This window comes from Camarhynchus parvulus, chromosome 15 (genome assembly GCF_901933205.1).
Source record: "Camarhynchus parvulus chromosome 15, STF_HiC, whole genome shotgun sequence".
Lineage (NCBI taxonomy): Eukaryota > Metazoa > Chordata > Aves > Passeriformes > Thraupidae > Camarhynchus > Camarhynchus parvulus.
The window spans coordinates 10126338-10141801 of NC_044585.1; the positions used below are offsets into that span (position 1 = coordinate 10126338).

The 15464-nt window shown below is 49.1% G+C and overlaps 1 protein-coding gene across 3 annotated transcripts in view; it reads left to right on the forward strand.

Annotated features, from left to right (window-relative positions):
• Positions 1 to 15464, forward strand: part of CORO1C (coronin 1C) — a 38568-nt gene that overhangs the window by 7497 nt on the left and 15607 nt on the right. For all 3 annotated transcript variants that reach the window (XM_030958678.1, XM_030958679.1, XM_030958680.1), the window contains exon 2: positions 9114 to 9313. In XM_030958678.1, the coding sequence (XP_030814538.1) occupies positions 9119 to 9313 (195 nt within the window). In that variant the 5' untranslated portion in view covers positions 9114 to 9118. The remainder of the gene's footprint in view (positions 1 to 9113; positions 9314 to 15464) is intronic.

Here is a 15464-nt window from a genome sequence, read left to right on the forward strand (position 1 = left end):
ATTTCTTTGGGGATTGGGCTGGAGCCCCTCTGCTCTGGAACCAGGCTGGGAGAGCTGGGGGTGTTCATCTGGAGAAGAAAAGGCTCCAGGGAGACCTTAGAGCCCCTTCCAGTGTCTAAAGGGGTTCCAGAAGAGCTGGAGAGGGACTTTGGACAAGGGACAACATCTTTTCTGTTAGAAAAAGGTGCTTGCTTGCTTGGGAATGCTGGGATCTGGTGGTGATTTGAGAATTTCATGAAGCTGTGCTGGGGAACAGCTCTTTTTCTGTTCATAACCACCAACCTTTGCCCAAAAAAAAAAAAAAAAAGCCTCCGGTGTATCTCAGGAATATGGTCTGGAAAACGTTGGCATGTAACCTTTGAGTGAGAGAGGAATCCAGCGGGCTGGGGCAGCAGCTCTGACCAGATTGCTACTTCCCTGTTAGCTCTGATAACAGAACTAGGTCAGTGCTGGGGAGAAGCATTTTATCACTGGATTCCCTCTGCTGGAATCCTGGGAGAGCCTTGCACTCCTGCTTGTGTTTCCCTTGGGATCACAGTGTGGTCTGGAGCCCTGCTCTTCCCTGCTCCCCATGGGTGTCAGGGGCATCCCTGGGGCTGCTCTGGTGTCTCTGGCTGCAGCTCCCAGGGCTGTTGTTCAGGATATTGCTCTGGCTCTTGGCAGTGGATGGGATACAGCGTGCAAAGAAGCTTCTCTGGTGTTTATTCCAGTGGAAAAGAAAAGGAAGGATTTTTGCAGGGGATGATGTGAAAGGCCACAACCTTCTGTGGTCGGCTGCTGGAACAGCGGTGTCGGAGGTGGGAGTGTGTGGGAGGCTTCCCTTTCCTTGTCCAGCAAAAAGCTTCTGTGGTGTCCAACCACTGTGCAACTGCCTCTGCTGGCAGCAAAAGTGGAAGCTGGAATGCAGAGATCACAGAATCCCAGAATGGTTTGGTTGGAAGGGACCTTAAAGCTCATCTCCTTCCCCCCTGCCATGGGCAGGGACACCTTCCCTGAATGCACTGAGGCACTTGGAATGTTCAATCCCTGCTCTCTTAGCCCTGTATTTTGTATGCTACTTGCCTTTATGAGGTTTTGTCCTGAGTCTTAATCCTTTATTTTTAGCTCCACTTTGCTCTCCTCTTTTCATTTTAATACCCTTTTTTAGTCCAGCCTGTGGTAACATCCCCCAGCACCTCTGTGGTGGGGCAGCTTTAGTGCTAGCTGCCAGAGGATGCTCTAAAAGGTATAAACCCAAAAGAAGAGGTTGTTTGGAGTGCAGCAGAACTCCCATTCCTGCTGGTGTCTCCCTTTGCTGGTTCCCCATCTCTCTATGGCTCCTGCTGAATTATTTTGTGTAATGATTTTTGTGTGCATTCATTGCTCTGCCTTTCTGGTAGATGACACAGATTAAATGAAGCCAGACAACGCTCTCAGTTCAGGGTAATGACTTTAACTGCAGCGTCCTTTTGTCACTGCAAATTATGGTCAATGATGTAATGCTGGATGTGGAGATACAGTGACAGAGCGTGGGAGTGGTAAGATCATCCCAGAAGGGTTTGGCTTGCAAGGGAGCTTCAAGCTCATCTCATTCCACCTCCCTGCCACAGGCAGGGACACCTTCCACAGGCAGGTGATTCCCCAAGAAGATGGATTATATATCCCTGGAAATCTTGAAGTGAAAATAGCCCCAGGGGGGGAGATGTGAGACGAGCACACACAGGTAAACCCTCAGGAAATAACGAGTCCTTGGTGATCCTGGGAGATTTGAGCTCTACAGGCACTTCTGACTCAAGAGTTCTTCATATTCTGAAGGTTTTCATATGATCATTTCAGGTTACAGCTCTGAAATCCAGAGTTGTATCAAGTGTTTCACAGGTTGCAGCCAACACCTTGCTCTTCGTCCAGAACAGAAATTTCAGCTTATTCAAAGTTTGGGTCGTGTTACATTTTTCAATGTGCTGGGCTCCCCAGTTGAGATATAATCAAATTCCCTGGTAGTTTGTGGTTTAGGTTCCCATCCCAAAATAGAATCTTGCCAGTGGTAGAACAGCTGGAAATTTCAGTATTAAGTTCATATTCCAGCTTTTTGTCTTTAAAATGAAGTGAAATCAGATGGCAGGGTCTTGCTCAACCTAGGCTCAAGTAACCAAAGACTGAAAATAATCTGCACACAAATATGATGTGTTTTGGAATTGTGACCATCTGTAGTAGTGTTCACCTTTGTTTTAAATAACTCTGAACAGCTGAAAACAACAGTTCTGTCAGCAATGGACTGGATATGGATTGATTGGAAAAGGGATACACAGAGGGAACAGAATTGTGTTTAAAAGCACAGAAACTGCATCAAGGCATTTGTGGCTGTTCCCTTTTTCTGCTGAGCTTTCATGTGAAGTTGTGGGGTGAGCTGAACTTTTTGTGGCCATGTGACATTTCTTCCCCCACTTCCTTCTTTGCCCAAGTCTTGCAAGACTTCGAATCACGAGACTGAGTTCTTTGGTTCCGTGGATTCTTGGAGAGGGAGATGAAATTTTCCAAGAGCGTGGAGTGACAGGAGAACAGGGAATGAGTTCAGACTGAACCAAGGGAAGGTTTAGAGGAGATATTAGGAGAAATTGTTCCCTGTGAGGGTGATGAGGCCCAGGCTGCCCAGAGAAGCTGTGGCTGCCCCATCCCTGGAAATGTCCAAGGCCCTGTTGGACGAGCCTTGGAGCAACCTGGGATAGTGGAAGGTGTCCCTGCCCATGGCAGGGGGTGAAACTTGTGAGCTTTAATGCCCTTTCCAACCCAAACCATTCTGGGATTTTATTATCCTGATTCCTCCTGCAGCCTGTCTGGTCACCATGGTGGTCGGATTTCCCTGGAATAGGTGTGCAGCTGGACCCTGTCCCTGGGGCTGGGCATGGCCCTGGGTCACTGAGAACCCCAGAGCTTGCACAACCAAGGCTCTGGAGTGAAAAAAAATGCCAGATGGGAGGGATTAGGAAATAACCTGGAGGTCTCTGTGCCTTTTCTCAGTGGGTGCAGCTCTTGGCTCGGTCCCTGCTCCCTTGGGCCCACAGTGGTGGAGCCATCCTTGCTGTGAGGAGCACGAGGGGATGGAGATGTTTCAATGGCCTCAAACCCCCTGAATGCCCCTGCCCTCCCTTCCAGTGTGGCTCTGGACTTTATCTTCCATAGGATGTTTAGCAGATTCCTTGTGAGCTGTTCTCTGGTGCTTATCTCCATGATGGCCAACTGCTCTGCAGATGTGGCTCAGCCCTGCTCCCAGAGGGTGTTCTCTCCATGCCAGGGGCAGCTTGGATCATCCATGGCCTGGTTTGGCTTTAGGATTATAACACAATTCCTAGATTTTTTTGTAAAACCAGCTCTGAGCACAGAGATGTTTTGCTGTTGAGGCCCAAGTGGCTCAGCCCAGCTGAGGCCTCACAGTTGGTATTTGGGAATCCTCTGGGCTTTCCCATGTTCCAGTTTCACCAATGGGAACCATCCCCTGTCCCTGCTGACCCCAGCACCCCATCCATCCCATAACACCATTCATAACTGCTGCTGGTGCACTGCCTACAGAACCATGAAATTATTGAGGCTGGAAAAGACCTTTAAGATCATCAAGTCCAACTATTGACTTCTTAATTTTTATTTCTCTTAATCTGCTTCTCATTTTTTAACAATTAAGACTGGACCTTTATTCCAAAATTCCTTAGCAAGGCTCAGACTGGGAGTTTGGGGATTCACCATCAACAGCTGCAACTTGACTTTTTCCACTTAAGGAAGAGCCTTTCTAGTCCCAAATACCAACCTTTTATAAATGCTGTTCTCCTTATCCACTGGATTTGTATCTCCTCACCCGCCTTAACAGTAGCCTCTGGCTGTCTGACTTCAACTGGCCTTTTATTCCAATGCCTCCCTTTCCAGAAGGGATCACAGTCACATGGGCTGAGCAGGATTTTGCCATTAGTGGGGGGTTTTCCTGTAAGTGTTCCCTAGCAGGATGCATTTCCTCTTGCATAAGCAGGCTGCAAACCCTCCGAAGCCACAGAAATCCATCTGTTGGATTCTTGAGACAGATAAATCCTTTATAAACAGGAAAATGGGCAAACTCATGGTAGCTCTTGTGACACATCGTGATGGGAGATCAGAAAGGAGTGGGATGAAAAGTGTCCCTGTGCGAGCACGGCCAGCAGCATCCAGCCTTTCCAGGCTCCTTTCAAAAGCTGCCACAAGGGCTGGGCTCTTCAGAGGGCACACACTGGCAGATGAACCCAAAGTTTTGGTAAAATTCAGCTGGAATTCACTCAGGGAGGGAATGAATAAGAGGTCTGAAGGCTCGTTGCTGTGTCCCCACCAAGATGCCGTGTGTGGCCGAGCGGGATCCAGGAGCTCAGCAGCCGTAGATCTGTCAGCACTTCTATTGTGGAGGCCTTTGCAGGGTGTCCAAAGCTTCTGTTTTAATTTTGCTGAGGGTTGTAACTCTGGCAAAATTTAAAGGCCTTTCAGCTCCCAGTCAGGAGGTTTTAAATCCTCTAATTTTGCACTTTACCCCCCAAAAATATATTCTGTCCAGCAAGGGGATAGGGAGTTCCTTAGCCAAGGTTTAACACCATAGATAATGACCTAATTAACTTCTTTTTTTAATGCTCATGTTCCAAGTCCACTTCCTAAGAGAAAATCCCCAGCACAGCCCCATTAGCCATGGATACATTTCCTTACCCACTTGGGTATTTCCAAAGTCACTTCCCAAGGCTCCCTGAACCACCCAGGTCATCCTTCTGCAAGTGTGATAGAGGCTGAATCAGCCTTTCCTTAGGGTGAATCATCTCAGGTGTTGGTGTCTCACTTGATAATCCTAAAAGTGGCACAAAAAAGACATGGACCTGTTAGAGCAGGTCCAGAGGAGACCATGGAGCTGCTCTGAGGGCTGCAGCCCCTCTGCTCTGGAGCCAGAGAAGGCTCCAGGGACACCTTAGAGCCCCTTCCAGTGCCTAAAGGGGCTCCAGGAGAGCTGGAGAGGGACTTTGGATAAAGGACGGAATGACACGACAAGGGGGGATGGCTTTAAAACAAAAGAGGGTAGATCTAGATGGGATTCTGGGAAGAAATTTCTGACTACGAAGGTGCTGAGGCCCTGGCTCAGGTTTCCCAGAGAAGCTGTGATGGCCCTGGATCGCTGGGAGTGTCCAAGGCCAGGCTGGGAGGTGTCCCTGCCCATGGCAGGGGGTGGAATGGGATGGGACCTTTCAGGTTCCTTCCAAACCATCCCATTAACTGGCCAAGCCTGGAGCTCCTGCCTGTGACTCTGCTGAGAGAATTTGCAGCAACCAAACCGAGCTTTGGATTTCCTTGGAGATGGATGAGGAGGAAGAGAAGGGAGGGCATCCTTTGCACTGCAGAATTGAGAAGCAAAGAGGAAACAAAAACACTTTTCCCATTTAGGGGCAGTCTGTGGCAGGGCTAGGGACTCTTTTTGGGGTGCTCAGCTCTCCCTCCCCCCGTTGGGTTTTTCACCTGCTCTCCCTGAGCTGAAAGAGCCACAGTCGCTGCTCCTTCCAACCACAAGCAGCACATTCCCCCCCTCCTTCTCCTTGGAGAGCTGCCAGATCAAAATGGCTCTGATCCAACGCCAAGAATCACTCCCTTTGCTATGGAAATGAGCACTTGGAGGCTGCTCACCATGTGTTGATCAGAGAGTTCCTGCTAAGGATGACGAGCTGTAGGTGGGGAAGAGGGCAGGGAAGGTGTGTTCCAACAGATCCCTTTGGAACAAATAAGGATATTTTTGGAGGCATCTGAACTCTCTGCATTTTTAAAAGGTAATTTCTAGAAAACCGAATGATTACCCTTTGCATCAGAGGGTGAAAATGAGAGAAATCAAGTAGTTGGATTTCACCATGGGGTAAAGAGTTTCTCTTCTGTGAAAATGGAAGGGGTGACAGATCCCCAGCATGTGATATTTGAAATTTCATATTTTTTTTCCTGCTGTTCTGGTATTGATCAAGTGAAGAAGTGATTCAATTATCCAAGTGATACAAATAATCCTTTGTAACCATCCCACCTGAATTGCCAGCTCTGGAGCAGCCCCATTCCCAGCCCCCTGGCTCTGTGGGATGTGATTCCGGGCAATTTGCTGTGCTGGCTCAGCACGACAAGTTCAAACCTTCACTTTACCTTCTTCCCAGCAATCTGATTTTAATCTGGATTCACAGCAGGGTGGGAATGTTGCCAGGGGGTGAACACTCCTGGAAATCCACCGTGCACAAAGCAGGAGCCTTTTCCCTGCTCCTGGATGAGCTGTGCAGGCAGATGATGAGAAGAATTTGCTGCAAGGGGTGGAAAAAGGCTGAGGTGTCACACTGGGCTTGGGAGAACATTCCCAATATCCTGGGGGTGGCCTGGGGTCACCTGCAATGGTGGGAAGATGATGGTGCTCACTGCCAGACCTGGCCATGGCCTCAGAGGTTCTGCTGAGCCTTCCCAGCTCTGGGAGGAGCCCTGGGGATGGAATTGTGTGACAGGGCTCGGAATGAGTCGACACAAATCAGTAACTGGGTGTGGAACTGCATTTTTTATCATGTGTCTTATCTGCACCTTGAGAGTTCAGCATTTCTTGTCATTTGGGCATCTTGGAGTTGAAATTCGCCTTTTGTTTGTGCATGGTTTGGTGAGGTTGGGATTGTGCTGGAAGTGTCCAAGGCCAGGTTGGATAGGAGTAGTGCAAGGTGTCCCTGCCCATGGCAGGGGGTGGAACTGGATGAGTTTTAAGGTCCTTCCAACCCAAACCATCCCATGATTTTGTTGAGTGCTCTCACCTGCTGGCTGGGGCTGGAGAGCAGCTCCTGGTTTATGACTTCCCATCACACTCTGGTGTTCCGGGGTGTGTCCAGCGTGGAACAGGTCTTTGATTTGTGCTCTGAGGGAAACACTTGGCAGAAAGTTCATTACACAATTCCTGTGACTGATGGAAGCAGGGAGGGAGCCCAAGTTCAGCTTCAATAGGACAGAAATCATTAACAATTTCCATATAGCTTTTTCCTGTGGACATCTTAAACACCTCAGTTCTTCCCGAAATTTTGCATTTAAAACCTATTTTTTCTTAAATTCTCTTTAAAATATCAGTGTGGCAAAGGTAGTGTGGGGAACTCCTACCTGCTCTCTGTGGCTGGGAATGACCATGGAGCCCATGGAGCATGGAAGGTTTTCAGTGGCCTCCACCCCACGCCTGGGACAGGTGTCCCCACCACAAAACTGATTCTAAATCCATATGAACTGGGCACACTGATGGCTCCAGTGGCACTGGTACATCCCTGTCCCAGCAGCTGAGCCACTGTGGAAGTGACCTGTGCCAGTTCCCAAATGGGCTCTGGTGTAAAACAAATCCTCTGCTCCTTCTCCCTTACCTCTGCAGAACTGGAGAGTTTCACTGCGGAGCTGTCTGTTTGGTTAATTGGAACATTTCCCTCCTCTTCAAACACATTCCGTGGCATTTCCCGGCTCTGATGAGCGCTTCCCTGCAGTTATGCTGCTTTTTGTCGTGGTTAATTTTTTATTTCACCTCCCAGACTACAAAACAGCCATCAGCACTCGCTCAGCTCTTCCCTGCGAAGCCTTTGCAGTCGCAGACAGCCCTGGGAGCTTTCATCACGTTTGCAGCAGACAGCCTGGGAGCAGGGATTTGGGATAGAACCACATTCCCAGTCTCTCACTCTGGAACATTGCACTGGAGTGAGGAGCTCCAGGGACTGGGCAGTGTTTCCCAGCCTCTCCATGTGCTTGGGGACCTTCTGGGAGGACAGATAGGAGGTGGACTCTGCTTATTTTTAATTTTTTTCCCTTTTTTTTTTTTTGCTATCCCTAGAGACTGGGACAGAAATATTTTTCCCATATGTAAAAGCAAAATGCTGTATGGAGACTCCTCTTCTGCTCCATCTTCTCTGAGGGAGAAAGTCTGGGATGATGGGAAAAGCCCTTCCCAGATGTGAGGGTTCCATAGGTTGTATCCCTAATCCAAGTGTTGTCCCTGTGTCTTCTCCCAGGTGCTGGAATTTTCCACACCAATCCCCTTTCCCTCTATTCTAACTCCAGCATTCTTGAAAATCATTTTTTCTCAAGAAATGCTACAGACACACCAAGTTAATTGAAGTCATTAACTTGTTTCCATTACTCCTTTCTGCCTAGGAAACAATTTTTTTTTAGGGTGATTTTGGAGTTAGAAGAAAGAACTGGAAGCTAGGGAACATGTGGAACCACTTCACAGGAACACCGGATTTTGAGGGCTTGCATTTTTATTTACATCTTCTGGACCTTGTCTGACTTGAAAGTAAACAAGTTCAATCCAAGACTAGATTTATCCCTGAAAATATGTGGAGACTTGTCTAAAAACTGCTTTTGGGATTAGGAACTTCCTTTACTGCAGTCAGGGAACACATTTACAGTGGAGAAATTAATGCTTAACTGGCAAATTCTGTAAAAGCCCCCTGGAAATGCGGTTGGGTTGGGTGCAAAACAACCTTAAATTCTAGTTAATAAAAGAAGGAAAAGACAAAGCTGGCTGAGAATTTGGCAGGTCTTGAGGTGGAGGTGTCCAAGCCAGGTTGGATGGGGCTTGGAAGAACCTGGGATGGTGGAGAGTGTTCCTGCCCATGGCAGGGGGTGGAGTGGGATAAATTTTAAGGTCTTTGCTGCCAAGAGGACGGTGCCAGACTCTTTCCAGCAATGCCCAACAACAGGATGAGGAGCAATGGGCCATAAACTAAACCATGTGGAATTCCACCTCAACATGAGGAGGAACCTCTTCCCATGGAGGGTGGCTGAGCCCTGGAACTGCCCAGGGAGGGCGTGGAGTCTCCCTATCTGGAGAAATCCCAAACCCACCTGGATGCATTCCTGTGTCACCTGCTCTGGGTGACCCTGCCGTGGCAGGGGGGATCTCCAGAGATCCCTTCCCACCCCAACCATTCTGGGATTCTTCCAACCCAAACCATTCCACGATCCCACGAGCAGCGAGCGAATCTCCGTTTCCGCATCGCCGAAAGCGCGGCCGCGGTGCTGCTGAGAACATCCAGTGTTGATCCTTGTCCAGGAATCTCCTGGACAAGCAGGACATCCCTTTCCCTGGATCTGACCCTCTCCTTTTGCAGACACGATGAGGCGGGTGGTACGACAGAGCAAATTCCGGCACGTCTTCGGCCAGGCGGTGAAGAACGACCAGTGCTACGACGACATCCGCGTGTCGCGCGTCACCTGGGACAGCTCCTTCTGCGCCGTCAACCCCCGCTTCGTGGCCATCATCGTGGATGCCAGCGGTGGGGGAGCCTTCCTGGTGCTGCCTCTGCACAAGGTAAGAGCTGCTGGAGTGTTTCTGGAGTTCCCTGCTCGGCTGTGCTGTCACCCCGGCGTTGCTTTGGGATAATGAAGGTTGTGGTGACAGCGGGTGCTCAGTGGTGCCGTGTATGAATGTGTTTAATGTCTGTAATCAGTCTGATGCTTTCTGTGCATTAAACACAACAAACAAGCTGTTTGCTTGACTCATCTGAGCTGATTCTGGCAGAACTTTCCACGTAGAACTGTATTTTAGAAGCCTCTTTATGATCAAGTCTGATTTTTCTACTGTCAGGGATTCAGCTTTTTTTTTTTTTTTTTTGAACCACCTGAATCCAACTGCTCCTTACAGATTTAAACCAGGAACCACCTGAGCCCAACTTTTCCTTGAGACTTAAACCAGGAACTATCTGAATCCAGCTGCTCCTTGCAGATTTAATTCAGGAACTATCTGAGCCCAATTGCTCCTTGCAGAATTCATTCAGGAATACTCCTGAGCCCAATTGCTCCTCGCAGCCCCACACTGGGGAGATGCAAAGGAATGAGCTGGTTCCAAGAAGGGCATTCCTGTTGCCCCTGGTCCTGCATAGAAAAGTCACATCCATCTTCTAGAGGAGATTCTTCTCATCTCTTTCTATAATGCTTAACCAGCAAATTCTTGTGATCAAAAGACTTTTTTTGCAACATTCTTTTCTCGGTGACCCTCAAACTCCTCTCTTAAGCCTGTGGTTAAGTTGTCCTCAGTCTGTCATCAGTTCCCAGCTCCACTTCCAGATCTGCCCTGTGGAACACAGAATTAGTGCCCAGGATTCAGCACCACTTCCCTCCCGGCCCGGGCAGAGCGGAGGCAGCGACGTCTCCGTCGTGTTAAGCAAAGCCAAACCCCAACCTCCCAAAATAGCTCAGTTTGCTGCTCTGATGAGCAGCCCTTCCCTGCTTAGGGCTCATCCTCAGGCCACGTGTCCTCCTCCTGCCTGGACCACGCGTGGTGGCACTTGGTGGCACTGCCCTGGGTTAGGGATTCCTCCTTCAGCTGCATCACGGCACAGATGTTGACAGCTGGGGATGTGCATCCCTCTTTTCCTCTCTTAAATCCCAGTGTTTGGAGCACAAATCTGATGAGGGAGACTGGGGGCTCAGCCTGGAGAAAAGGAGGCTCAGGGGGGACCCTCTGGTTCTGCACAACTCCCTGACAGGAGGGGGCACCCAGGGGGGGTCGGGCTCTGACCCCAGGGACAGACCCAGAGGGAACAGCCTCAAACTGTGCAAAGGGAGGTTTAGATGGGATACTGTGGAAAATTCCTTCATGGAAAAGGTTGTCAGGCACTGGAACAGGCTGCCCTGAGCAGTGATGGAGTCCCCATCCCTGGAGAGATTTAAAAGCCTTGTGGATGTGGCACTTGGGGACATGATGGCCTTGGCAGTGCTGGGGGAACAGTTGGACTCAGTGGTCTCAGAGGGCTTTTCCAACATTAATGATTCTGTGTTTTCTCAGTCCCTGGCAGAAATTCCTGTTATTTCTGAGTGCCCTTTTGCATTTTTAAGTGCCATCTTTGGCGTTATGTTCACATCCATTCTGTTCTTCCTCCCACCCTCTTATTTATCACTGCCTTGGTGCCCTCAGCTCCATTCCTGCCTTCCACAGGCATTTAATATCCACATCTGAGGAGGTTCCATGGGAAGCTGGGGGAGCTGTGGCCCTCACCCCCAGCCTGACACGTTCTTTTGCAATGCAGTGCTTTGCTGGCTCTGCTCTAACCAGTTCCTGTGTTCCGCATTTATTTTTATAGCCTGGGCTGATGAAATTGTTCCTTTAGTTCCTTCAACACCCTAAATAACATTTGGATTTCTTTTGGAGCCTGTTTAGCACAGATACTTATTAAGCTCCCCGCAGCAAAATCCTTGTTGTTATAGTCAAGGAAAAAAAAAAAAAAAAAAAAGGCAATTTTAAACCATGGGTTTGAGCTGATTTTAAAATTGAGCCATAAAAATACACTTGCTGCATTTCTGCAGGGGAAATGTCCCATAACGACATCGTGGCTGCTCAATCCCAGCGCTTTGCGGCTCGCTGGGAATTACCTGGGATGTGGCTGACCCTTGGTGCGGGGTGAGCACAGAAAAGGGGCGATTTTACTCCTTTTAATGTGCTTTTCTTGCCAATTATCAGTGACCTTACAGGGTTTTGTTGCGGCCGGGGTTCGTCGCTGCCGGGCTGGTGGCTCCCGGCGCTGAGCGGGATTTCTGGGGGGGGTTTTGGGGCGGGCTGAGCCCCCCGGGACCCCGCTCCATGTGCTCGGGAAGGGGGGGCGGACACCGGCGGGAGGGGAGGCCCCGCCCCTCGCCCGCAAGCCCCGCCCCTGCGCGCGCGCGCACCCGCGCTCTCCGCAGCGGCACTGCGGCGGCCGCGGCTTTTTACCTTATATGGTCATGGCAGCGCTCGCGGCCGCCGCGCTGATTGGCGGGGGCGGGGGCGCGGCGCGGGAAGTGCGCGGGAATTAACCCGTGAGCGCGGGAATGAATTAACCCGTGTGTGTGCGCGGGAATTAACCCGTGAGCGCGGGAATGAATTAACCCGTGTGTGTGTGCGCGGGAATGAATTAACCCGTGAGCGCGGGAATGAATTAACCCGTGTGTGTGTGCGCGGGAATGAATTAACCCGTGAGCGCGGGAATGAATTAACCCGTGTGTGTGCGCGGGAATGAATTAACCCGTGTGTGTGTGCGCTGAATCTGTGCTCCAGCAGCACTAGAGAAAAATTTCTTTTTTTCCCCATCCTTCAAAACTCTTTGCAGTTTTTATCTGCACAGAAAAACCTGCTGCAAATGTTCCTTTTTGTTTGAGTTCATGCAGAAAGATCCATTCAGCCACGAGTTGTGTTACATAAGGCCTTTACCAGAGGTTTATTCAGTCCCTTTTGGATATGGCTTTTATTAGATTTTTCCATTTTCCTGATCCCTTCCTGCAGCCCCTTCACAGCAGGATCTGGGATCAGATGGTGCCCTCAGAGGCAATTAGCATGTGGGTGGGGGCGTGCACACCTCGGGAATGATCTTCTCCAAGGAATATGCTGTTCTGCAAGTGACAGGCCTTGGTGTTCATCCATGGCATATGAGAGTTGTTAAGCAGCTCTTCCCAATTCCTATTCCACCAGGAAGGATTTGGGGGAAAGAAAATAATCTTTTTCTGAACTGTGTGTAGAATAAAATCAGGAGGTTTTTGCTGTGATGGGTTTATTGAGCCTTTCCTGCCATTTTAGGGGGAGTGTGATGGATTTTGTCCTTTTATTTCACCTTGGATTTTTTCTCTATAAAAAGAAGTTTATATTTATCACTGTCAGCTTGATTCCAATGGATCATCAGGTTCTAATGCAGTAGGGAAGAGAGGGCAGCAGAGGGGCTAATGGATCTCATTCCTCCAGGGAAAAAAGCTGCAAATTCCATCCCCTGTCTTACAGCCAGAGGTTTGTACAAATATCTCTGCAATTTTAAAGCTTTGTCCAATAGTAAAAATGGAAGTTTTACTTGGTGGAGCCCTAGATCATCTGTGTTCCCAGCACATGGGGATGATTTTTGTGGATCCTTGTGGATCCCTGTGGATCCTTGTGGAACTTTGTCTCCTTGCCCAGCAGCTCTGCTCTCCCTGGGTGGATGCTCATCCTCTCTGAACAGCAGCAGAGTTTTCCACTTTATCCAGAGCCCTCAGCTTCTGGGATACCCATTGGCTTTCCTGCAGCTGGGAAGGAGCAGGGGGGATGAACTGCTTTGGAAATCATCTTTTAGAGAAGGGGAAAAAGCACTACCTCTGTCCCTTTTTAATTGTAATGCCATTTCTGGGACAGATATCCATGGAAATGCTGGAGCTGTGCTGCACTCCCAGCTCCTAGTGATGGGATTTTGCAGGTTGGGTTGGTTGTGAGGACTGTTGGTGTCGCTTTTTGGGTTTTTTTTTAACATTTTAAAGCCAGCATGTGTCCATTCTGTGGCAGCCTGGGATGGAATCACAGAATCATGGAGTCCTTGAGGTTGGAAAAGACCTCCGAGCTCATCAAGTCCAACCTTTGACCAAGTGAGCCACATCACAAAGTGCCCCAACTGCTTGTGCTTTAACACCTCCAGGGATGGTGACTCCCCCACTTCCCTGGGGAGCCTCTTCCATGCTTGCCCACCCTTCCAGTGTGGAATTTTTCCCCAACATCCAATGTCACAGCCCTGCAGCTGCCAAGGTGACAACAGGAGCACTGCTGGGGGATTCTTAGAGAGCACAGTGGCCTCTTATTGCCTGACTTTCCCGTGGATCTTTAGGGAATAACACTTCCTAATCTTCCAGATTAGTTCAGGATGCCAGGCCTGGGCTGTGGGGTGACTGATGGGTGTTGGGCATGGGCAGGAATTTCCATTTCAGCCCAGTTTTCTCCCAGTTGCCTCCTCCAGGCTCAGCTGCTGCAGCCAGAGATGGAGGCTCAGTGCTCAGAAGTTCCCTGGATGAAATTCAGGAGATTTTTTGAGGAAAATCCACAATTTAAAGAAAAGAGGAGTGTTTTCTCTAGCAGAGAAAAGGTGCAGTCGGTTGGGGTTTCAAACTTTGCAGTTGTGACCTGATTTCCTTCCTCAAACTTGTGCAGAGTGAGGGGGGGGGAGCTGCTTTGGCTTGTGCAACTCGATGCCACTTCCCTAATTTAAATGGAGATTTCAAGGAGCACAGCCATGGGCTGGGGAAGCAGCTGTTCTCCCTGATATTTTTACCATAATCCATGAGCTGTTTCCTGCCACCAAATGCCCTTTTCTGGCAGAGAAACGATCACAAGACACTCAAATTAATTCATAAAACTCCCACTTTTAGGAACAGTTTTCTTGTCTTGCTTATCCATCCCTTTTGGATTTAATAGTATTTTTTTCTTCTCATCTGCCACTTTTTTTCTGGTCTGGGTTTAGTACTTCTGATGATTTAACTTTTTTTTTAATCTGGAATACATTAGATACATTAAAATTTAATTTTAATAATTAAAATTAATTTAATAAGGCACATTTGCCCCTTCTGAAACACCTGAATATTGAGTGTGTATTCAGTCAGCATCAACTTTATTAAAAAATCCTCAAATTCACCTTTTTGACCAGCATTTTATAAAATACAACTCCCGATTTCAAAAGTTATCAGGGATGTGTCAGACCACAACCCCGGTGGATTATGAGAAGGATTGAATTTCCTGACATTAATTTTAAGCTGTGTATCAGCACTTGAGGTTTATTTTAAATCCTCTCCTAATTATAAGATTACATTTTCCAAATAAATAAATAAATCCCCAAACCTGGGAGCATTAGAGTAGCATGGGAACACACCCAGCTGGCAAACCCCGTGGTGTCCTGGTTGCAAAGGAATTCTCTTGAAAACCATGGGGTTGGTGATTTTGCAGCCTGGTGGGTTTTTATAACCCTACTGCAGCTTTCCCTTTTGGCAAATCCCCTAAAATACTGACTTCTCCAGCTTTTCTGAGCACACTGCAGTGCTGGGAATTGGGGTTCCCTGCTCCAGGGGGCTGAATCTGATGGAGGAGTCTCCGGGAGGAGGAATCCGGTGGATGGAATTTGCAGCAGCGATGCTGAGAGGTGGTAAAACACAGCCCTGAGTTCAAAGCTGCCCGTTGCTCACTCTGAGGGGTCAGTCCTGGGGTGCTGCTGGGGGTGGCTGTCCTGTGCTGTCCCCTGGGGGGGTGGCAGGGTCTCTGCTGGGCGTGTTGGTGACGAGGGGCGGATGCAGCGCCGAGCTCTCAGAACGTGCTCAGGAAGGCACCGTGGTTTCCTCTGCTCTGCAGAGACCGTTTGGTGCCTCTGACCACAAGGCAGGAGCTTCTCCCCAAGGGCTGGGGCTCGTGCTCGCCCTGCTGGGGCCTCCTGCAGCACTTTTATGTCCTTATTTAGTCTCGTTTTGATGTTTGCTGCTCGTTTTTGTACATCCCCAGAGGCGGCCAAGGAAGGACCGGACGTGGCACTCGGGGCTCTGGGCTGGGTGACAAGGTGGGCATTGCTCACAGGTTGGATGATCTTGGGGGGTCTTTCCACCCTGAATGATTCTGGGATTATTTCCAACCTGAATGATTCTGGGATTATTTCCACCCTGAGTGATTCTGGGATTATTCCTGGTGAGCAGCAGTCTCTCATCTCATGCCCAAGTGA